Source organism: Nyctereutes procyonoides, unplaced genomic scaffold, assembly GCF_905146905.1.
Source record: "Nyctereutes procyonoides isolate TBG_1078 unplaced genomic scaffold, NYPRO_anot_genome, whole genome shotgun sequence".
Classification (NCBI taxonomy): Eukaryota; Metazoa; Chordata; class Mammalia; order Carnivora; family Canidae; genus Nyctereutes; species Nyctereutes procyonoides.
This window is the reverse complement of record NW_026575047.1, coordinates 56701816-56727828: the sequence shown is the minus strand read 5'-3', so window position 1 is coordinate 56727828 and position 26013 is coordinate 56701816. Positions and strand designations below refer to the sequence as shown.

At 34.2% G+C, this 26013-nt stretch overlaps 1 protein-coding gene across 8 annotated transcripts in view; it reads left to right on the top strand.

Moving 5' to 3' along the window:
• UBE3A (ubiquitin protein ligase E3A) overlaps nt 1-26013 on the top strand; it is a 99082-nt gene that overhangs the window by 53508 nt on the left and 19561 nt on the right. For all 8 annotated transcript variants that reach the window (XM_055326082.1, XM_055326081.1, XM_055326079.1 and 5 more), the window contains 3 exons: nt 6105-6412; nt 13220-14463; nt 23459-23603. In XM_055326082.1, the coding sequence (XP_055182057.1) occupies nt 6105-6412; nt 13220-14463; nt 23459-23603 (1697 nt within the window). The remainder of the gene's footprint in view (nt 1-6104; nt 6413-13219; nt 14464-23458; nt 23604-26013) is intronic.

Here is a 26013-nt window from a genome sequence, read left to right as displayed (position 1 = left end):
TTTGAAAAAATACCTATTCGTCTTCTGCTCATTTTTAAATTGGATTATTGGTTTTTTTGGGTGTTTTATAAGTTCTTTGTATATTGTGAATACTAACCTTTTATTAGATGTGTTGTTTGCAAATATTTTCTCCTATTCTGTAAGTTGCCTTTTAGTTTTGTTGATTGTTTCCTTTGCTGTGCAGAAGCTTTTTATCTTGATGAAGTCCCAGTAGTTTATTTTTGCTCTTGTTTCTCTTTCCTCAGGAGACATATCTAGAAAGAAGTTGCTATGGCCGATGTCAGTAGTTTTGGTTGCACTACCAAGTATTTACCCAAAGAATAAAAAAATACTAATTCAGAGAGATACATGCACCTCGGTATTTATAGTAGCATTATCTACAGTAGCCAAATTATGAAAACAGCCCAAGTATCCAGCTAATGAGTGGATAAGGAAGATGTGGTATATACACACAATGGATTATTACTCAACCATAAAAACAATAAAATCTTGCCATTTGCAACGTCGTGAATGGAGCTAGAGAGTATTACACTAAGTGAAATTAAGTTAGAGAAAGACAAATACCGCATAATTTCACTCATGTGAAATTTAAGAAACAAAACTAATGAACATAAGGGGCAAACTCTGGAAAACCAAGAGACAAACTCTTAACTATAGATATCAGAGAAAGACAAATACTCTATAGTTTCGCTCATAAGTGGAATTTAAGAAACAAAACCAATGAACGTGGGGGGTGGGTGGAAAACCAAGAAACAAACTCTTAACTATAGAGAACAAACTGATGGTTACCAGTAGGGAGATGGCCGGGGGAGGGGATGGGTTAAATAGATGACGGGAATTAAGGAATATACATTTGATGAGCACTGAGTATTGTGTGGAAGTGTTGAATCACTGTATTGTATACCTGAAACTAATATTAGACTGTATATTAACTAATTGGAATTTAAATAAAAACTTTAAAAAAAAAAAAGTAAGCCATAGTTGTCCTCTTGTAGTTTTGATTGAGTGACAGATAAGGTTGTCCCTAAAGGGATCTGATAAGGAAAGGAGTCTGTCTTCATTTCCTTCCTTTTTTCTATATCTTTTCTATATCTTTTTGTTCTTTTTCTTTTTATCTCTTTACTACTTTTTCTTTCTCTCTCCTTTAATTTAATCATAATTGGGATAAAGTGCACATTTTCCTGCATTGATTTGCTGAGGAGAGTGAGCAGGCCATGTGCTTAGATGAAAATGTCATTGGAGAGCAAGGAACACAGACTCTAAATTGAGAGTTGGGAAATTTTTCCTGTGAAGGGCCAGGTGGTATTTATTTTAGGATTTGCAAGCTGTACAGTCTCTTAAAACTACTCAACTCTGCTGTTGTAGTGCGAAAACAGCCATAGACAATAATTAAATTAATGAGCTTGGTTATGTTTTAATAAGACTTTTAGTCACCGGAACTTGAATTTCATATAATTTTTGCACAAAATAATTTCTTTTTTGACTTTGTCAACCATTTAAAATAGAACCATTTTGGGGGCTATAAAAACCAAGTGTCTGGCTAGATTTGGCTCATGAGCCTAGATATGGTGACTGCTACTGTATAGCAATAACTTTGTACAACTTATTTATAAAAATGTTATTATTAGTGTATGCAGTCCCAACATGGAGGCCTTTTATATGCTCTAAATTAGATGGGGATACAGAATTGTACAGAGATAATTCAAGGTGTCACTGGTGTGAGGAAGAAGAAAAATGTTTATATTAAACATATATATATTAACCGTATTGGTTGATTGCACGGATAACATGGAGGTTCTGGCATGGCCTCCTTTCAGTCCTTTCTCATCTGTGTGACTGGTTTTTCTATGTCTTGGGCAGAGAAGCAGACTGAATAGTAGGATCTAATTTCCTTTGGTATTAAATCTCCCCTTTGTGGTGTTAAAAACCCAAGTTTTGATTCTGTCTTGGGCTCAAATCTCTCACACAAGATGTGTGACTTGTTATGTAACAGCTCTGAGCATCAGCAGAATGATGGTTTATATAGTTAATTCATAGACTTATGAGTATCTTAGTAATAACTAGGTGCCAGGCAGTGTTGTAACTATGTATATTAACTCATTTAATTCTCTCACAGCCATGGTAATTGTCATGTATACCATCACTTTAATGATGAGGAATCTGAGACACAGAAATGTTAAGGAACTCATTCAAAGTCCCGTAGTTTTGTTTTGTTTTAAGATTTTATTTATTTATGACACACACACATAGAGAGAGAGAGAGGCAGAGACACAGGCAGAGGGAGAAGCAGGCTCCATGCAGGGAGCCTGGCATGGGACTCAATCCCAGGTCTCCAGGATCAGGCCCTGGGCTGAAGGCGGTGCAAACCACTGAGCCACCTGGGCTGCCCAAGGTCCAGTAGTTAATAAGTGGTAGAGCCAACATGTGAATTTGGGCAATCTGGCTTCAGAGTGCAAGCTCTTAGCTGATAGGGTTTACAGCCTTCCAAAGTGGGAACATCTGTAGCACGTAGGTTCTCAAGAAATTACAGATACATTAAGTTTATAGAATTTTGTGGCATGTTTCCTCTCAGAAAAGTTGGTATACTTGTGAGATAGCAGATATCCATAAATGTAAGATTCAGATTTTGATTTTTCAGGTGTTTTGCTCTTTTTTCAATTACATAGTATTTATGGAATTTTTTTTTTGGTAGGACTTTTTAGTACTACTATTGTTAAGAATTATTTTGAAATGAATCACTTTCTGTGAGACAGTATAGTGGAAATGACTTAGACTCCAGAGCAAAAAGACCCATGATTCCTTTTCTTATCCTGATTGTGCATTTTCCTTTGTGTGATCTTGGATATATGATTTTACTCTTTCAGTTCTGTCTCTTTTAGCTGTGAACTGAAGATATCTTCTAAGTCATGGGATTCAAATGAGAGATAACTATGCCAGAGTGCCCAGGCACAGTATGTCTAGTATGTTATCAGACATTCCTCAAACACTAGTACCTTGTTCGCCTACCTATTACATAGAATAACCTAAACCTTAGAACTGAAAGATGGGAAAACTGAGGCTCAGACCATTACTTGTTGAGGGTTGCACAGGTTATTAGAGGCAAAAGGAGCTGTCATTTAATGCAGTCCATCTATTTTCTCAGTCTTGTTTTTACTGTTCATACTCCTTTATACATTACATACAGAGGCATTATGTATTATGATTGGGCTTGGGGGAATTTTCCTTAGGACAAAACCTGACATTCTTATTAAGAAAATAATTAGTGTTTGGTATTTTGGATTTTGATAATTAATCATTAAAGAGTCATATGGACAATTTAGCCTCAAGGCTATTCAATCATGTATATGAAATTATGAAACTAACATTTTCTCTATTAATATATGCAAGTAGCATGTTTATTATAGAAAAAATGAATTAGAAGCAAAAACATAGAAGAATTTTAAAAAACCCATTCAACATCATTTAGAGAAAATGTTAACACTTTGAAATAAAGTGGCTTCATCTTACACTTAGAACTTTGTAACTGACTTTTATCAAATACTGATGAATGAGGAAGGCTATTCCTTGCCAAATTTAGATCTTGGTAATTTTCATTTATTCCATTCTGACATTTGATGCAGGTCATCTAATTTCTGCATGAATGCATATCAGTTCATTTACGTAATCCCCTATTGTTGGGCATGTCATTTTTTGCAGATTTCATAGAAACAATGCATTTTTGCAAAATTGTCCCAATTATTTTAATTTGATCTCTGATTGTATGATTTATTCTCTGTTCATTTTTAAAACTTTTGATATATGTTCATAATTTTTCTCTAGAGTAGAAATACATATCCGTTAACATTTTCTCTAGGGAAAGCTACTGTATTTTGGGAGAGGATGGTATTAATATTTCATTCTTTTCTAGAGGATAGCAACATACAGTATAAATGTTCTAAATTCTTATTCTTCTCTTTACATATCACTTAAAAGTTTTATGTAATGATAAATCTGGAATAGTAATCTTTAATTTTCAAAAGTTGGGTTGTTTGTATCTATATGTAATAAAGTAACTATTAAGTGATTCCCATGCAATTTTTAAGTGTGTTTTTGTAAGGTTTTTTTTTTTTTCTCCCTCTATTTTACATGCATGTATTTGCATGGAACATTTTAAAAATAGAAGCATCAGAATGAATTGAATGTTTTGAATTACAGTTGACCCTTGAACAACATAGGTTTGAACTGTGCAGGTCCACTTAAATGTCTTTTTTTTTTTTAATAGATATATGAACTTGGGTACTGATAAATACCAGTACAGTACTGTAAATGTATTTTGTCTTCCTTAAGATTTTTTAAATATTTTCTCTAGCTTACGTTAATGTAAGAATATAATATAAAATACATAAACATGAAACGTGTTAATCACCTCTTTATGTTATTGGTAAATCTTCTGGTCAGTGGTAAGCTATTTTTAGTTAAGCTGTAGGTTACTCTAAAGTTATATGTAGATTTTCAATGATGCAAGGGGGTGGCACCTCTAATGCCAACACTGTTCAAGGGTTAATTGTGCTAGCTAATCTTTGTCACTTACCTTGATAGTTTAGAGACAAAATTAGACTTAATTAGTATGTCCCTTATCTACTACTCATTTGCCTTCTTGTTCAGTTTCTCATGATTAAGAAGATACATCTCACAGTTAACAAAATGTGAACTCTATTGCCATTTGCCGTGTACACGTCAGTAAGATAATTGTACTAACATTTTGAGAGGTAAATTTTTTTAATAGTTTTGATTCTGTTCCTTAGGAATAGTTATGAATTATGTTTTTTTGGATTCAGTAGACCACTTCCCTTAAATTATGTAATCTCGCATCATCAGATAGTAGAAGCATAGATCTTAAGAGTTGAATAAACTATAGAGATAGATATTGTAGTCCAGCTTCTTGCTTGATGAAACCATCTCTTCTTCAGTATCTTTGGAACCTCGGCTGGAACAGCCAATTAGGAATGTGAATCTACATATTTTAGGTTCACAAAGTAAGTGAAACATAAGATTTTGCCCTAAGAGAACTTAAAATATTCCATGTTCTTATGACATGGGATTGATAAGCAAGTTCAGTGACATGTTTTAGGTTCAAGATGTATGTTCAGAATCATTTTCTTGTAATATAACACAGCTTTGGATATTTCATTTATAAGTTTATTTTTAAATCCCTTGTATGGTAGATAATTGGAGAAAAAACTTTCTCTGTTCCAGATAGAAGTTCTGTGTTAACTATAAATCAAGTATTTATAAACTATTAAAATTCTAATTACTTATAAAGGGAAGCTGGGATGATACTTTAACTAGACTTTCATTTTCTTAATGTTATTTTTTTTAGGGCAGCCCTGGTGGCGCAGCGGTTTAGCGCCGCCTTCAGCCCAGGGTGTGATCCTGGAGACCCGGGATCGAGTCCCACATCAGGCTCCCTGCATGGAGCCTGCTTCTCCCTTCGCCTGTATCTCTGCCTCTCTCCCTCTCTCACTCATGAATCAATAAATAAAATATTTTTTAAAAATCCTATTTTTTTTAATACTAAAATACTAAAACTCTTGGCCATAAACCTTTGATTTTCATCTGTTGTGCTAAATAATTTTTTTTAAAGATTGTATTTATTCATTCATGAGACACAGAGAGAGGCAGAGGGAGAAGCAGACTCCCTGTGGGCAGCCTGATTCAGGGACTGGATTCCAGGATCCCAGGATCAGGACCTGAGCCAAAGGCAAATGCTCAACCACTGAGCAACCCAGGCGCTCTGTGCTAAAAAATTTAAGCACGTATAACATTGAACAAGTTTTTTCCTCCTCTTTTTTTTTTTTTTAAACCAAAGAAAAGCATATTTTTAAATAATGATTTTGATACGTGGTGCTGTTCCTTATCATAGTATGTTGGGAAGTATTTATCAAACATTTCAGTAGCTAAAAGTTTTATATACACAGTGAATCTCCATTTTCTACACTTCATCTTAATATACAAGTTTATTACTTTAGTGCTTGACTAATTTGCCTTGCCTCATGATCTGTTGAGCTTTTTATGTGAGAGCTGTACTAATCTTAATCACTGTGCTTATTGTTTGGATGCTACAGGAAGCGAGCAGCTGCAAAGCATCTAATAGAACGCTACTACCACCAGTTAACTGAGGGCTGTGGAAATGAGGCCTGCACGAATGAGTTTTGTGCTTCCTGTCCAACTTTTCTTCGTATGGATAACAATGCAGCAGCTATTAAAGCCCTCGAGCTTTATAAGATTAATGCAAAACTCTGTGATCCTCATCCCTCCAAGAAAGGAGCAAGTTCAGCTTACCTTGAAAACTCGAAAGGTGCCCCTAACAACTCCTGCTCTGACATAAAAATGAACAAGAAGGAAGGACAAGGAGCAAGAGATGATTTTAGAGGTAAGATGTTCTATTTTTTTTAAAGATGTTCTATTTTTAACAGAATTTTGGATTGAATCTGATTGTAAATTTAAATAAAATGTATGAGGTTTTTGTTTGTTTTGTCTAATTGTGTGACATTATGACAAGATAGTATAGTGGTGTTTATTACCATTATATTTATTTATTGTGGTAAAGGACAGAACTTATAATGGAACTAATAACTTAATGGTATCTTATTGTTCTAATGGTCTCTCATTAGAAGCAGATTATATTCCAAAAGTTGCTTTGTTAATGGATTGGAACTTTTGAACATTTTCCACTAAGAAGAATGTGTATTAAGTGGTAATCCCCGAAATTAGACCACAAAATCTAACTAAATTATCAAATAACTGGGCTGAATATGTAGAATGAGTTGTGAAACCCCAGCACTATGAGGGTGAAAGAAGCAGAAAAAAGTGGTAGCAGTCCTTTCCATTTCCAAGAGCAAAGCATAATTTTGTAGCCATCATTTGAGAAATAATTCAGTTTTCTTTTCAGTATTCATCCCATATTCTGCTCAGCTTCTTCTAGGCATTTGGCACACTCATACTGCCAAGAATCATCCCCTATCAATGGCAGTCTTCACCCAAACACTTGTTTTCTAAATGATCCTGTATTCCAAAATTGTTTTAAAAATATATATATTTTTAGATCTTCAAATCCAAGGTTTCTTTTCCTTAAGTGAAGATAATCATTGTTAGTAACAAGGTAATTGAATTTCTAAATAACTGACCCGGCTCAGCCCATCAGAGGTAATTGTACTTTAAAAGAGGAAGCTTTTTGTTTAAGGCATGTATAAGTTGGAGAACACCTCTAAAGTTTTCAGTAGCATGATTTGAATGTAGGTTTAATTGGTTATATGGAATTGTGTTATATCTTTCACTCTAATTTCACTGTAAAGATGTTTTCATAACTTGATAACAACTTTATACTGTTTCAAAATGTATGATTCTGTTACAGGATTTAATCTCACACTGGATAAGTCTGGATGTTTGTCATTATGTATAATAGGGAAGTTACAGTTGACTCCATTATACACATTTCCAGCAAGTGTGTACCACAGAGTTAACAGTTAATAAATGTAGAATGTGCTGGTGCAATTGAATGCAGCCACCTATGGGGAATTATAGTACCGGGTAGATGGACACATGTTTTTGTCTCTGTGCTTCATCATAGGTGCTTATTGAGTAGTTATCACTAATCTTTGCTTCCTGTTTTTGCTCAAGTCTGTGTAATTTAGCAGCTCCTTATACTTTCTTCCAATATGCTACTCTGTCCTCCTACTCCCTTTTTCCTACAGCTTTCTACTTACTATAGTATTTCTTATTAGGAATTAACAAATGCATTAAGTACACTTGTACTTTTGATTGTTAATTATATTTGTTAATTCTGATTACAAAGTTCTATATGTATTAAGTAGCCTGCCCCAAACTCTGTTTTTGCATAAAAATTTTCTTAAGTATAAAATTTTATAGACTAAGTGTATTTTCAGGAGCATGTATATATTATAAAATATACAGATAGACCATACAGAAATGTTTCTTCATTCAGCATTTTCTCAGTAGAACATCTAAACATTGTGAATGTCTGTGTCTCTTATAATGGTTTTTAAAGTAATTTATGTCTGTTCAACATTTTAAGTGAAACACCAAATAGGAAAAGTATGGGCACCTTTTATATAGAATTAGTAGAATGTCAGAAACACTTGAAGGCATTCTGAACAGCGCATCAACAAAGGGTATCTGGGTGTTGCTGTCCTTTGAGATAGGTCATATTACTGCATTAAAAAAAAACTTTGTTAATAAGTTTATGATTTGATGATTTGGGAAGCAGAGTGTTTTATGTTTTTTTAAAAATCTTCTTTTTAAAAATTTTTTAAAAAAGATTTTTTATTGATTTGAGAGAAAGAGCACAAGCACAGGGAGGGGCAGAGGAAGAAACAGACTCTGATATGGGAATCAGTCCCAGGACCCTAAGATCATGACCTGAGCCGAAGGCAGATGCTTAACCGACTGAGCCACCTAGAAATCCATAGTGTGTTATGTCCTTTAGTTACTTATAGTAGGTATATATTCTATTTTGGTTACATTTTAGGGAACAAGGGGTTTTTCGTTGTTTTGTAAGAAGGTGTTATAATTTTTTTCAATTAAAATAATGGTAAATAAGCTCCCAGTTAGCAGTTTCACACTTTTCAGAAAGAGATTACTGATGTTTAGCAGAAGATGCCTATATGATTTCCCCCACTATCTGAAAGTAGAGCATTCCAATGAAACTTTCGTGAGCCAGGATGGCAAATAAAGTGAAAAAGCAATTACCATTAATTTCTGTGAAAACAGTTTTGAGGTTCCCTTATCTAAAAAATATCCTCTCGGGATCCCTGGGTGGCGCAGTGGTTTGGCGCCTGTCTTTGGCCCGGGGCGCGATCCTGGAGACCCGGGATCGAATCCCATGTCAGGCTCCCGGTGCATGGAGCCTGCTTCTCCCTCTGACTGTGTCTCTGCCTCTCTCTCTCTCTCTGTGACTGTCATAAATTAAAAAAAAATAATAATAAAAAAATAAAAAAATTACAAAAATATCCCCTCAGGCTGTTCTGATACCTTAGAACACATCTTGCTAATGGATGTACAAAATTGAGATAAACACAGATGCCTACATAGTTGAAAGTTGTGGTGACTTAAAGCTGAGATATTGAGTGTAATTCCTGGGGAAGGAGCTCGGCAGTGCCACTCTTGCTCCTCAGGGTATATGCTGCCTCTGTAATGGCTTCCTGTATAACAAATACTAAATGTTTTTTTGCTTTTTAACTTTCTTAGTATAAATGAAGTAGCCTCATGGGAACTGTCAAAAAGCAAGGTATACCTATATATCTAATAGAACAAACCTAAAAAGATTAACTCTTTATTAAAGAGTTAAAACCCATAAAAGAAACTAGGTATTGACAGTCTGATAGTAGGGGCCAAAGATCAGATTCACATTGTGTGGTAAAATTTGGTATTTTTCTGGTTGAACTTTTACAGCTGTTCATTTTATGATCACTTGAATGTAATACTGTCTTTTACTGTGGAACAAATATACAAAGAGGTAGAAATTGTAAGAAATTTTATATGTTGTACAGTACATGTATATGAGTCCATTTGTCACAATGAAGATTGAATTACCTACATGTGTCTAAATTATCCTCTGCCTAATTTATTTGTTGACATGTCGGTCTGCTGCTTCCTTTATTAAAGGGATAGATTAAGACCTTTGTCAGTATTATATTATATTTGACCAATATAATCTCTGTAAAATTAATAGACAAAATATATCATTTGTTCTCTTTCCTGTAAAGTAACATATCCAAATAGTTTATTCAAAACCTAGAAACTATTTGGGGTGCTCCACTTTTATTTCTTACAGAATTTGATAGTGTTTTTATTGACCTATACAGTACTACCTTAGGAAAAAATGGTCTTGAAATATTAGTAAATACTGTTTTATATTTTTTAATTTGAAAGACAATATTTTGTAATTTGTAGAGATATGCATGCTTTTGCTTAGATAATTTGAAGATGATACTATCTTTTTTCACATATCTGCTGATTAGCAGATTCTTTTGTTGTACTACAATATGAGTTAATCAATTTTGCCCCTATTTATCAGGAAAATAAACACTTAGAAATTCATCAGTGGACTTCCACTTAGGTAACTGGCCAACCTGTGCTATATGCCATCACCCAGGTGTAAATGAGGATTGGAATACTGGTGTTTAGTTTTTATAGTTTCTATTATGATGGCATGTCAGAGAAGAGGTGGTGAATAGATTTGGAGTTAGCCAGCCTACAGTGTCTATCCAGATGACACTGTAGAGAGTTGGAGGGAAGACCAGAGTTTTCATAAGATCCCCTTTTAGATACAGAATGATTGATAATTAATTCTAATTTGGAGTTAGAAATAATCTCAGTAGAAAATTTAAGTTGATGTATTCACATGAACCAAACTAGTATAATTCAGGACACAAAACCTTTGGGGTACTATCTAGCAGTGAATGTAGACATCTTTGTATCCGTTGAGATATAGAGCTTTCATGGTTTTTGAATTATCTTTCCCCAGATCATTCATTCTTCCTTTAGCTATTAGAACAGGTAATATAGTTGGTTTGTAAAGTGAAAGTCGATTATCTAATGTTTAAAGGATATTTTCACGTCATTTATTTAATGAAATTGTTTGGCTGTCAGGTCGGAATATTTTTATTTCTGTATTTTCATTTGAAATACAGCCATTTATGTTCTTGTTAAAACAATTTATTATATCCCCAGTTACCTGATATTCATGCAAGTCATAAGAGAAAAAATAAGTGTTCAGGTACGTTTCTCAGTTTCAGTAAGGTGAAATTTTGCGATTATTTTTACCTTATCTCAGATTATAAATGAAGGATGTGTTTTTTTGTTTTTCTTTTAGAGTAGATCATGAGAGTGAGTACATTAGAGCTAAGCTATTTTTAATTTTAAAATGTTTTTTTTTTCCTTTTTTTTTTTTAAGTTGGATTCATGCTAAGTACCAGGGAGTTCATTATTTGAGGTGTTGAATCTATGAGTTGTCAATTGTGTGATGTCTCCAACCTTGGAGATTTACTACTCTTTGAGTTGGAATTTTCTTTTTTTTTTTTAAGATCTTATTTATTTATTCATGAGAGAGAGAGAGGCAGAGACATACGCAGAGGGAGAAGCAGGCTCTGTGGGAAGCCTGATGCAGGACTCCATCCTAGGACCCCCGGATCAGGGATCACAACCTGAGCCAAAGGCAGAGATGCTCAACCACTAAGCCACCCAGGAGCTCCTTGGTTGGAATGTTTTTACAGGGTTTTCCTTTTCAGTCACTGTACTCCGTGCTTTCTAATGAAAAAGTCAAATGTTATGAAAGGTCAGATTAAATTGCATGAAATAAATTAATATTTGAGTAGAAGATGACAACCTGGAGTTTTAGAAAGCAGCATGTAAAATTCTTTTTTGTTGGAGGTGGTGAGTAAGCAAATTGTTAAGAGGAGAACACAGAGTTTTTCTTTGTTCTAATGTGTTTCATCTAGTGGCATTCCATTTTGGGAGTGGAATGCTTATGCATTCCATAACCTCCAAATTTACTCTTCATTCCTCTCAAGGGGATATATGTATAGATTTAAATTTTGTTGAAGAGAATGAGAGCCGTATGTTTTTGTCTAAAGGAGCATAATAGCAAATACAGAAAATTTTTAAAAGGTGATAATGGAGGTCTAAGCTACTGTTTAGACAGATGTGAGAGGAAAGGAAGATGCATGCCAGCAAACTGTGACAGACTCTTTCACTCCCACATTAGTAGTCCCTGACTCCAGAGATTTTTATCTCAAAAATCCTTGAAATGTTTTCTTTTTTGTTTCTTCTGTGAATTCATTCGAATTTCAATTTGTTAACATTACTATGACTCTGAAAATGTATAATAAATTGATGTTTGGTCTTTCATTGCCTCCTGTCATTTTTGCCTCTTATGAAGTTATTTCTTTATGGAGGAGAATGGATGTGATAGAAAAACATAATAAAACTCCCTTGGATTTAAATAATACAGATTGCAAAAACAATCAGATACTCTTACTTACAAGATTTATATTACAAGAGAAGTACCAAGAAGGATTAAACTAATGAAACAGTCTCCTGGCATTCTAAAGGCTTTGAAGGCAAGATAGGGAAAGGTGAAAAGCTTCTTTCTACGTAAGCAAGGATCAACTAAACTGCAATATTGAGTACATACCAAAAAGAGCATTAGCTTATAAACAAAGTGGAAATTTATTTCTAGCTTATCTAACAGCCATCATATTCTAGGTTTGCAAAGTTCTACTTCACATAGTCTTTCAGAAATGCTTCTGTAGTGGCATTGTTATCTTCAACACATGGCTTCCAGAGCATCCTGGGAGCATCATCCCATTAGCCAGAAGGAAAAGCCTTGGCCTGAAGTAGCTCTTAACCTCAAAAACCTGGGAAAGCTGGGAGATGGAGTCCAAATCTGCCCAGAAAGGAGAGGAAAAAGATTTTGGTGACTACATAGTAATCTGTTTTACTTGTCTGCTTTTATATCCGTTCTTACCCCACTGTATTTTTTATTACTCTGTAACAATATCCTGTTACTCTATAAGGTTTCTTCTAATCTGATTCCTGGCTACAGATGGCAGTGTTTGTTAATTTCAAATCTTATGAGAAATGGTATATTAATTCTTCTCAATCACCCACAGAATGACTACCCTGGAAAAAAACTAAAAAGGAGGATTCAAAGGAAGCAGTTGGATTTTAAGATGTATAAAAATAAGACAAGGGCTATTTCCCAAAGAGGATGCTGAAGGAACCTCTCTTGCCTTCTCAGTCTTTTGAGAAGAGTAGTGAGATAAGAAACCTCTCAGAAGAACAGTAGTTTCTGCTCTGAAGTGAGGTTGTAAGAAGTGTATCATTATGAATTAAATCAGCACATGGTTATCTTGGTTCATATTTATAAATTAAAGCTACATGTTAATTTCTACTGTGATTTTGAAAAGTGTTCAAGCTCATTAAAAGCTATATATTATGAAGGAATATAAAAGATGAGATTGTTGCTATTAGTAGTAGTTCATTGAAAAAATAGGAAAATATATTTTGTTTGTTGAATCTAAATATTAGATATGTTTTTAAAGGAGTTGTAATTCAACTGGTATTGAGTACAAAAGGGCTGTTTTACTTTTCACTAGAACTTAAGACAAAATAAACATTTCTAAATATAAATGTTCTCCTTTTTTCTCTAATTTTCTAGATGTGACTTACCTAACAGAAGAGACGGTGTATGAAATTCTTGAATTATGTAGAGAGAGAGAGGATTATTCCCCTTTAATCCGTGTTATTGGAAGAGTTTTTTCTAGTGCTGAGGCATTGGTACAGAGCTTTCGGAAAGTCAAACAACACACCAAGGAAGAACTGAAATCTCTTCAAGGAAAGGATGAAGACAAGGATGAAGATGAAAAGGAAAAAGCTGCATGTTCTGCTGCTATGGAAGAAGATTCAGAAGCATCTTCTTCAAGGATAAGTGATAGTTCACAAGGAGATAACAACTTACAAAAATTAGGCCCTGATGATGTGTCTGTGGATATTGAGGCCATCAGAAGGGTCTATACCAGATTACTCTCTAATGAAAAAATAGAAACTGCTTTTCTCAATGCACTTGTGTATTTGTCACCTAATGTGGAATGTGACTTGACGTATCACAATGTATACTCTCGAGATCCTAATTATCTGAATTTATTCATTATTGTAATGGAGAATAGAAATCTACACAGTCCTGAATATCTGGAAATGGCTTTGCCATTGTTTTGCAAAGCAATGAGTAAGCTACCCCTTGCAGCCCAAGGAAAATTGGTTAGACTGTGGTCTAAATACAGTGCAGACCAAATTCGTAGAATGATGGAAACATTTCAGCAACTTATTACTTACAAAGTCATAAGCAATGAATTTAACAGTCGGAATCTAGTGAATGATGATGATGCTATTGTTGCTGCTTCAAAGTGCTTGAAAATGGTTTACTATGCAAATGTAGTGGGTGGGGAAGTGGACACAAATCACAATGAAGAAGATGATGAAGAGCCCATCCCTGAATCCAGTGAATTGACACTTCAGGAGCTTTTGGGAGAGGAAAGAAGAAATAAGAAAGGTCCTCGAGTGGACCCATTGGAAACTGAACTTGGTGTTAAAACTCTGGATTGTCGAAAACCACTTATCCCTTTTGAAGAGTTTATTAATGAACCACTGAATGATGTTCTAGAAATGGATAAAGATTATACTTTTTTCAAAGTAGAAACAGAGAACAAATTCTCTTTTATGACATGTCCCTTTATATTGAATGCTGTCACAAAGAATTTGGGATTATATTATGACAATAGAATTCGCATGTACAGTGAACGAAGAATCACTGTTCTCTACAGCTTAGTTCAAGGACAGCAGTTGAATCCATATTTGAGACTCAAAGTCAGACGTGACCATATCATAGATGATGCACTTGTCCGGGTAAGTTGGGCTAATGCTTAAAAACTAGTATTAGAATAAATACCTAATGCTGGGGAGATTGTAATACAGTTCAGTGAGTTCATTTTATAAGTAGACTGCTTAAAAAAATTACATGGCATTACGTGGTATAGAAACATTTGGGCATTTTGTATTATAAGTGTAAATATTATACGTCTGTTGTTCCTGTCCAAATTTATAAATGTGTTCCACAAAGTATTGGTTGTCTTGAATAATGATCACTCTCTCTTTGGGAAAAACAAACAAACAAACAGATTTCCTAAGTATCAACAACTAACTCTAAAAGTTTCTTCTCTGTTCAGAAGACAAATGGATGTTGGAAAAAGACCTGAGCACAGAACAAGGGGGAATGTTGACATACCAATAAGTATGAATGTCAAATCTTAACTGGGAAAAGTGGTATAATAAAATCATACCATAAAGTAATAAGTAGTATCCAAAAAAATTCCGTGACTTAAAATTTAGAGTTAGTGTGAAGTTGAAATGATCTGGGCAGTTTGGTGTGCTGCTCTAGTAAGCGTTCTGTTCATTCTGGATCATTTACAGGAGCCCCTGTATAGCACTACCTGACTGTGGTATTTTCTTACCACTTAAATATTTTGGAGTTGGTTGGAACTACTGGGAAAACATCAGCCATTCCAGGAATCTAAATTAATGGTGCTTTGTCATCAACCCAGTCCAGGGAGCTTGAGCTGGGAGAATATTGGGAACACAAGTACCCACTTCTAACTTCCTGTTTTTCCAGATTTGCTGCCTTTTGTTCATTCCTTGCTTCTACAAAAATTAAAAATTTTAGTGCCCCCATTTAAGAACGGAGGCCTGGCCAGAAGACAGAAACCAATTGCCAATCACATACCAGCAACTTATTTTCCATAGTTTAGCAGAATGGTGTAGAGTATCTGTATGACATGAGTGATGTGTTGTAAAAAATATGTTGAAAATCTTGTAAGTTTTAGTTGTTAGAGTAGAATTGCAAATCCCAAGACTATACACTTTATGGTTGGCTTCTTGGGTTGGGATCCTTTCATCTATCTCCAATAAAAACTATGCCTAGCCTTTAAAAAGCAGTGAAGTTATTCTCTATAAGATTCAATCCAGAGTTAGAAATTAGAAAAAATAATAATTGTCCACCTTCCTAATCCGCCTTCAGCTAAGAAATCTACCCAACTTTATTTTCCTTCCCCTCGTTTCCCACCACCACCTCCTCTTAGTAAAGCAAGGCTAAGAACCAATAAAAGTTTAAGTACTTGTTGTATACTTATTTTGTCATCTAGAATTTTGAGGAAACAGTCATTTTTGTTTATAAGGCCTTTTTAAAAGCAGGTTTTAGGGTAAAACTGAACTTTTTAATTATGCTAACAGTGAGGTTTTTTAGTGAGTTCTGTTTAATTATGTCAAGCCAGAATATTATATTTGGCCAATTTTAAACCAGGATTCACTAAATAATAAATGTACTTAACTGTTACCAGTCCATGAAAGTTCACTTCAGAAATCTTATGTATTAGGCACTTTGCTAAGCAGTAGAGATACAAAAATGAATTATGATACTAAGAAGCTTCTTAGGGACTAAAATACTCATATTAAGCAAATTTAGTCTTCCTTCCCTTTTTTCTTTTTTTAATGACAGTGAGAAAAGGTTAGGAGAAAAACATCAAAATAGGCCTGTGAGACAGTCAAATTGATTCTATTTTAAAAAACATTCATAGCTGGTATGGTTATGATAAAGTCCTAGTATTTTAGGACAAAGAGTACGTTCACAACAAAAAATAGTTTAAGGTTGTCCTCTTAGCTGAACTCTGAAAAGTACTGATGGATTTTTTAATATCTTACTCTTCAAGGATCTACTTTTACTTTTTTTTTTTTTAAAGCCTTATTCTTCCTCCTGTATCAGTTTGACAAAATAAAGCTATTGACCACTTTCTTATGACCTGCTAATTTGAACTAGAGAGTAGGTTGGGAAGAGAAAAAGAAATGAGAATTGTGGTGAGTTCAATGTTAATAAGTAATTAAGGTTATAGGATCATATACTTTTTTTTTAAGATATTATTTATTCATGAGAGACAGAGAGAGAGAGAGAGGCAGAGACCCAGGCAGAGGGAGAAGTAGGCTCCATGCAGGGAGCCCTACGTGGGACTCGATCCCAGGTCTCCAGGATCACACCCTGGGCTGCAGGCGGCGCTAAACTGCTGCGCCACCAGGGCTGCCCCAGGATCATATACTTTAATTTTTTTTTTTATTTTATGATAGTCACAGAGAGAGAGAGAGAGAGGCAGAGACACAGGCAGAGGGAGAAGCAGGCTCCATGCACCGGGAGCCCGATGTGGGATTCGATCCTGGGTCTCCAGGATCGCGCCCTGGGCCAAAGGCAGGCGCCAAACCGCTGCGCCACCCAGGGATCCCGGATCATATACTTTAAAAGCTAAAAGGAGCCTTGCAGTTCATCTACTCTTTAGTTTACAAATGAGGCCCAGAAAATAGTGACTACATATATGGCACTCTAGGGTATGTTTCTGTGTTAGTTCTTATTTTTTAGTTATGAATTGTAAGGCTGACTGGCATGGTAGAAAGAGGAGGAGTGGAGGAGTACCTTCAGTTAATAATTACAGTTTTGCCTTTTTTTTTTTTTTAAAGAAAAATATGTTCCTTCACTTTCGTGTACCATGTAATTCAAAGACTAGCAAATTATGTCCTACGTACGGTTTTTAGAGTAACTGGGTTTTGTTTGTTTTAAAGATTTATTTATTTATTTATTTATTTATTTATTTATTTATTTGAGAGAGAGAGAGAGAGAGCATGAGAGGGGGGGTGGCGCAGAAGAAGTGGGAAAGTGAATCTCCAGCAGACTCAGCACAGAGCCCGGTGCAGGGCTCGAGATCACAACCTTGAGATGAGGACCTGAGCTGAAACCAACAGTTGGGCCCTTAACCAACTGAGCCACCCAAGCGCCCCAGAGGATCTGTTTCTGATGGCAGCTGAAGAATACTGTTTACAGTATTTTATTGAACCTTAGATACTATTGATTGGAGGACACACTATTATTTTCTTAGTACTAAAAAGGGAAAAAAAAAAAAGCTGCCAATTAGTTGTGAGATGCCACCAATTTTATGGTATATCCTGATTTCAGAGATGTTAAAATGTGAAAAAGGAATTTTAGAACCAATGAAATAATGGTAAAATATAAGTTGTCTGGTCACAAGTAGGTATCTCAGAATCATTTAAGAACTACCCACACCTCTAAGTTACTGGAGTATTTCTCCCTGTGACTTTGATTAGTTCTTGTTGTTTTTAAAAGTAGATGATTTGTCATTTTTCTTAGCATTCCGAGGGGAAAGGGGTATGAGATTTTATTTTACTTTTTATTTTAGGAGATTATGTTAGGAGAATATGAATATCATGAAAGAAAGCATGGCCACCTGTCATGTACCCTAAAACTGTCTTCACATCTGCATGTTTTAAAACAAAAAAATCCAAGCTTCTACCTTCTAGAGATTCAGATTAGGAGTTCTGATAATAGGGGATCCCTGGGTGGCGCAGCGGTTTGGCGCCTGCCTTTGGCCCAGGGCGCGATCCTGGAGACCCGGGATCGAATCCCACGTCGAGCTCCCGGTGCATGGAGCCTGCTTCTCCCTCTGCCTATGCCTATGTCTCTGCCTCTCTCTCTCTCTCTCTCCCTGTGTGACTATCATAAATAAATAAAAAAAATTAAAAAAAAAAAAAAAAAAAGGAGTTCTGATAATAGAGCCTAGGAATTCTATTTCTGGTAGTGCCCCCAGATATTCTGATAAAGCCAGACTACAAATCGATATTTGGGAAGATGGCTGTTGGTACAGTTTATATATACATATTTATTGAGGCCATTTTTAACATTTTTTTTTAAGATTTTATTTATTCATGAGAAATAGAGAGAGGCAGAGACATAGGCAGAGGGAGAAGCAGGCTCCATGCCGGAAATCCAATGTGGAACTCGATCCCGGATCTCCAGGATCATGCCCTGGGCTGAAGGCAGCTGCCCAACCACTGTGCCACCCAGGTGCCCCTATTGAGGCCAGTTTTATATACAAGTACATATTTAGGAAACTAGCAATCTTTGAGAGCAGGTTTAGAATAAGGATTGACAATGGTATGCAACTTGTTTCAGATTAGGCAGGCAGGTCCTAGAATTCTGGATTGGTATCTAAAGACTGAAAGGAATGTCTGAAATGTAAACTGAGTAGGAAAGTCCAAAAATAAGAACTAGAGCTGATCAAGGTGATAGGCACAAATGAATAGCCATACTACCAACTGGTTGCCTTAGTTCCATTCATTTTTTTTTTTCTGAGCTGTGACAGGGCTATCTAACCGAGGCCCCAGCATTTTCCTTGGCAAACACCTTTAGTTATAATTTAAATAGAACTTGATTCTTTTATTTTTCACAATTGATGATTACTTTAAGAATAATATCCTGTGCTGCTCTGAGTATGATTGATTTTATCTTGTACATTCAGTATATTGTGCTTAATGCAATGACCATTATTGTTTTTTATGATTTATTCTAAATGAAATGAAGAACTTCATACCTGATTTATGTCTTCAAAAGAAATAAAAAGAATGAAGTAGATCTGCATAGATTCTCAGCATCATATAATAATCTAAGAAAATGAAACTTGTCAAACTTCTTAGTTTTATGTGTGAGACGAATGAAACTCGGATTCTGGCCTACAGAAATTAATGGCAGAATTGGAAATAGAACTCTGCGTTCCTGGTCTCACAAGCAGATGTGATTATATGATATGGCTGTTATTCAAACACCTAAACTTTATATGTAAGATATAAAAAACTTCAACTGTTTATAGAGAAATGAAAATGAACAAATGTATCTGGATAATCTAAAGATCTTGTTCTAGTCAGTAGCTTGAAAGTGTAAACTAAGTGTTTAACCCTAGAGTCTAATAAGTTGAGGTTGCTTAAGCCAGCCATTCTTCAAGATCTTAGGTATTCTTAATTTAAGTATTAGAGAGGTCTATTTTATAGGACTACTTCTACTTAAATATCTGTACTATTAAGGAATTTTTTTCAGTTATGGATAAAGATGACTTTATCATAAGTAATAGCCCAGAATACTGTAAGATTTTAAAGGATGGGGTTTTTCTTTTGACTCTTGTAAATCTGGCAAGTATGATATTTTTATAATAAAATGTCATCCTACCTAGGTATTCTGGGAATGCTTTGATACCAGATCAATTTTTTAAAAAATGATCTCTCTAGGATTTCATCATCATGGCCAATTAAAAGTTCAGAAATTGAAAATCGTTTTGTCCAACAATTGATGAAATCAAGAGTCTTAGTAAGAAGAGGAAGTCATATAAGGAAGAGGTAGATTTCATTACATCCAGTCTACTTTTGTTTATTTTCCCCCAGCAATCTGTCTTTTTCCAGTCTCCTTATTAAATTAATATAAAATATATTCTACTGTAAGAAAATCTGTATATAAAAATACAGCTCTATGTACTATAAATGCTTTCAATTCAAGGATGCATACAGATTCTCATTTTCACAATGTTCACTGACATAGTCTTTAAGTTTCCAAATATTCTGCATTCAAGGCAGCTTTTGATTTTCAAAATTCTGTTTTAAATGGTATATATGTATTACAGAGTTATACACCTTTGCTGTTCTTAAATCATTCTCCAGTTGAACATTGAGTCAGAAGTGGTTGTTTTAAGAAAAATAAAAATAAGTGCAGTTCCTTAAGTTCCTTAATAATAATAGCCTTTGTCAAAATGATAACTGGTAAATTTTAATGTTAAAATTAAAAGTAAAAGTTGTTTTTTAAAGGTAGGCTACCCTTGTATATTATATGTAAATGATAAAATATTATAGAACCACTTAATAGATACTCGAGAATAATAATCTAACAGATAATAACGGGAAATTTTTAATTGTAGAGTTCAATTGCTTCAAATACCTATTTTTCAAAACATTCTTTTTCATGTTTGCATTTGACATCCTGATTCTAAATTACATTTATTGTAAAAAATAATATGTAGAAAAGCGTAAAGAAGAAAATAAGTTACATGTAATCTCAAAAAAGATTTTTGCTAATTGTTGAGAGCAGGAAGGCCTAGTATAGTAGTTAAGAGCTTGTTGCCTGGATTAGAATCTCTGTCTACCATTTACTCATACTGAAAACAAGTATTGAATCTCTCATTATTTTGGGATCTTCATCTGTAAAATGGGAGTGATAATATTACTGGCCATATAAGACTGTTGTGCAAATGAAGTGAATTGGTAAATGTAAAGTGCTTAGAAGAGTGCCCTGGCACATAAGTGCTATATATTATTTTTGTGTTGTTATTGAAATATTTTGTTCTATACTGCCTGGGTTGTTTGGTTTTCAGGCAAGCTTGAAAAAAGTTTTAGTACAAATAAAAGTAACAACAACAAAAGCTAGTAGGTATATGATATTATTGTACAGGGAATTCATCTAAGTGCTTCGCATGTATTAATTTTTGCTTAATATATCATTCTCATTTTATAGATGAAATTAGCAGAAAGATAAAGCTACATGATTACGATTAATTATAGAACATTGCTGTAAATTATTTTGGCACTTGGGTGGGGAGCAGAGTGGAGATTGGTGGAGATGGACAGACGTAATATTTTATTAATAATGAAGATAAAATTGTTTCAGTGTCATACAAAGTGTCTTAGGTGTAGCTAAGGCTATAACACATGGTCTCTGAATCCTGTAAAAATGACGCCAAATCCTTTAAAAGATATAATCACATTGATAATGGAGTCTGCTCTCATTTGTGAATATGAATGAGGAAGAACTATAGGATGCATAATTTAAATACCAGATAATCATTTTTTTTCACCTTGGAATGCATTATACTTTTGATATAAGCAGGTTTGTCTTTGTATTATAAGGGCATACATAAATATTGACTTATATTCCTTTAACACCTAGGCAGGTGGGAACTGGACGAAGGAAACTAGGAATGCGTTCCATGGCAATATGGGATGTTGGCGTGATGGGTAAACCACATTGGAGCTGACAATTCTATTTTAGTTCTCAGCATTCTTTATTTTCTGTGGCTTGAAACAGGTTTCCAACTGGAACTATTTTTCCCCAAGTTTATTTTCAAAACTTGGGACAGGCTGTAAAACCAGATAGTGAATCTTTTGTTCAGAGATCAAAGTTGTTTTAAAAGGTTGCAACATAATGTGTTATCTTAATAATATTGCCCACTCTAGAACTAACTGTTACATATTTTTATTAAGCCTTCACATCTTTTCAGTATGAAGAATACTATCCCTTTTTTTTCTTTGCAGATGAGGAAACAGGCTTATTACTAGAGTTGCTTGCTAAAATTTTAAGTTTAAAAATTAAGTGATAGTTGGAACTAGCAGAATGTTCTCAGTCTTCACAACAGTCTGTCACAAAAATAAGTTATCCTAATACAACTTGGCATAAAAAGGATTTTGTAAACATCAGAGACCACTGTTTTACGGGATATTTTTTAAAGCTAAAGATTTTAAATTCACAGTATTATAGAACCCAGAAGTTGAAGATACCTAAGATCATTTCAGCCTTTGTCCTTAAAGCCTTTTTGACTGCAGTACCAAGTAAGGTATTTTGCATAGCATAGGTACATATATGCGTATCTGTCAGTACATATAATTAGGTGCCATTATTATGTGGAATACTTTCTGACTTTCTCCCCTGATAGTTGGTTTGAAACCACTAAATGAATTGGGCTACCCCCTAACAAGTTGCAGATGGCAATTTGAAAAACATTGATCTACTACAACTGACTTGATTCATGAATTCATGAGATTTTTATTTTAGTTTTTATAGACCTCCAAGAATATCCAAACTTTACCTAAAGTCACTACTTTAGGACTGTAGTATAGTTATTTCAATGATGTTTGCATTGCTCAAATCCATTTTTAAAATCCTAGTTGTAATCATTAGTTGCAGTAATTTGAACACCCTTAAATATTCTGTTCCTTCAAAGTTAAAGTTTTTTAACAGCCAAATGGCATTTAAAGTCAATGTATGTAGCAAATAACGCGGGTGATAGTGAGGGAATGCTGTTAGTAAATTTCAGATACATTAAAAAAAGGGGGGGCAGTATAAATATTTCACATTAGAATTTAGTGTGGATTTTTCTGATCTCTTAGTGACTGAGATCAGTTATGTATATCATTATGTATATTACTCTGTAGACACAAATATTTGGTAGAGATTTGTAGTTGAAAAATGCTGGATACTAGGGTTTTTGATAACTGTTAGTAAGAAATTAAGAGTAAGGATATGAGCAAGCGTATGTCTCATCTGCTTTCAAAAAAAAGTGTATATGAGATGTGTTGTGATCCATTAAGTGGCAATTTATACTAAACACTTGTAAGAGACCACAAATTGTTTCCCTATTTATTGTGGTTTTTTCTCTTAATTGAGGTTATTTTATTTATGGCTGATTGGATAAGAGGACTTAATTCCTTAGTTTCTGTTCTATTAAACATAAAGAATTACTAGTGAACAAATTTGAAGTTATACTTCTAGACTCCATTATTTTTTGTTGAAGTGATTTAGATTGAGTAGTCACTTACGTGTTTGGCTGTCATGACTTCTTTCCCTGTCCTAAACTTACAGCCCAGGTTTGTTATACAGAAGTAACAAAATATCTAATTTTAATTTTCTACTGTATGTTAACTTCATGACAAATCAGTAGTTAGAAAGTAACCTTTTAATAATTCTATGCTGGCTTATTTTCTGTCCTATTTTTCCATTATCTGTGAGACTGAATCTTTGCCTTTACTGGCTTTTTACCAGTTTGCTTCCTGTTTCCATTTAAAACAAATCAAGTCAGTATCTTTTATTTGCTCCATAGCCCTACTCCTTATTTTTATTTTTTGCTTCTCCTTAGTTTTATTTTGCTTTCATCTTTAAACTGGCAGTCATCTTCTTTTCACTTTATCTTTTCACCACTAGCTAGAGATGATCGCTATGGAAAATCCTGCAGACTTGAAGAAACAGTTGTATGTGGAATTTGAAGGAGAACAAGGAGTTGATGAGGGAGGTGTTTCCAAAGAATTTTTTCAGCTGGTTGTGGAGGAAATCTTCAATCCAGATATTGGTAAATATTTTAGTGATGTGATCATGATGTCATATCTTTTCGAATTAAGGATTTACCAGGGTTTATAGGTATTCTCAGTTACAAAGAGCAATAATAGGTTTTGGTATGTATTTCTTAGAGTCACAGATAATGACTGAATGTGTGGGTTTGGGGGACTGATTTGCATCACTTGTTTATTCAAGTTCTCATTTAGATTACTTAGTCAAATATTTTACTACAGGAAACTATCTCTTAGGTAAATGAAACTGAAAACACTTTAAAATGGTATATTAGAACAATTGAAAGATTTCTTTGCTCTTTTTACTCTAAAACATTTCGTCACACTCCTACCGTTTCTGAAACGAGTTTCATACAATAGTGGTCTTAAGAATGTTCAGTGTCTCACAAGTGTATCATGCTCAAAGTTTGGAAATCTTGCCTGGTATCAAATTAAGTTTTTATTTGCTGCAGGATTTCTTGGATCTTAATATTATAACATTTTTACAAACTTTTTGAACTCCAGAACCCTTTTTCTACCCCACGTCTAATAACATTTGCTCCCAGAAATGTTTTTGATGAACAGTTCTGGAAAACACTAATGTACATATGCCAGTCTGAAAGTGATGGATTTGAGTTTTATTGATGGACAAAGTAGAATGGGTAAAAGACTGCAACTTCTTGGATAGTGTTCTTAACGGGGTCAATCTGAACTGATTGATTGGGTTCCTAAAATATAACCACTAACTTGGTTACTAGGTTTGCTAATTTTTAAAACTGAATGTATGGCAATTAATAGGAAAAGGATTCCATGAAAGGTACCGTCAGAATTGTAAAGAATGGCACGTAGAATAATGCATATGTCATTTCCATTAACCTGTGGATTCTCAGTGTGTACATTGGATTGACTTTTCTGTTATTAGGTGGTCATATATGTGCATATATGTAAACAGAAGTAGACATGTTGAGTTCATAATATATAGTTAAGGCTATATATTTTAGCTAGCATTTATTAATCAGAAGGCTATGAAATTTGTTCAGAGTAAACCTACAGACATCTAAAACCATGCCTTTTTTTGAGAAAATTAATTTGTGAGCTTCATAGTTTTGGTAGACCTTAGATCTAGGTTCCTTTGTATCTCGACACATTAAACATTAGCTATAAAGCATGCTTACATTATATGCAGAAATATTTTTAAGAGAAAAACATTCATTAAACAGTTCCACTTGATAGTAAGGTAATTGAAATGATAGCAGTTAAAACTATCAAAAAGAAATATCTTAGAAGAGTCATCCTTTATGGTGCATTTCTTCCAGGGACTGGCAAAAATATGCCCAAGATGGAATCACTTTGAACCTTAAAATTACTATCTTTGATATACAGAGATGAGGGTAATGACCTGTGTAATTTATATTCTGATTAATTTGTAGTTTATTGCTCTTGAGACCAAAGACATTTGTGTGATTTCATCAAATGTATTAATTAATTGTAATTATTTTTGACTGTTCTTAACTCTGTTAATAACAACTTTATAACTAAGTGAAGTTTTTAAGCACTTCAGTGAATCTTGTAACTTGGGCCTATAAAAAAAGTTTAGCTCTTAACTGAAATTCAGGGAAGAATTGTATAATTTTCAAACTTTATTTCATGAACATTAACTTTCACGAGAAAATTCTAGTTTACTTTATACTGTTATGATCCAGGGTATATTTTACACTTCCTTTTGTATTTAACTTAATCTGAATGTGAAAGTAAACATTTTTAAAGCTTTCAAAAATCATATAAATTGATGTACTTATGTGTCCTATTGATTTCTAAAGTTCTATTAGAAACTGCCCGTTTTTTCAGACCTAATTTTTAAAAAAAATTTTTAAGATTATTTATTTATTCATGAGATGTGGTGAGGCAGAGACATAGGCAGAAGGGGAAAGAGGCTCCTTGTGGCGACCCCCATGTGGGACTCAATCCCAGGACTCCCAAGATCAGGGCATCAGCAGATGCTCAACCACTGAGCCACCCAGGCTTCCCAGACCTGATTTTTAAAATATTTTCATTCAGTTACCCAGTAGCAACTGAAAAACATTTTAGTAAATTGAGAAAAGTCGGAAATTCATAAAATAACATATAACCTTTTCCTTAGATATTCTGTTCACCTAAAGGGAAGAAGGTAATTCTGCTTTAGTAATGGTATTCAGATAGGTAAAACCAAACATTCCTACTTTTTAAAATGAATGTTACAAAAAAGATCTCCAAGCTCGGGTTTTAAATAGCGAAGGCCATGTGAAATTGAAAGAAGATTACGGATACAGACTACTTTTGTTTTACATACTGGCTCATAATTAATGTGTGTATTAAATAGCTTTGTGTTTTAGATATAATCTGACTTGACCAAATTTACGTAGGCTTACATGCTTGGCTTTATCTGACTTTGTT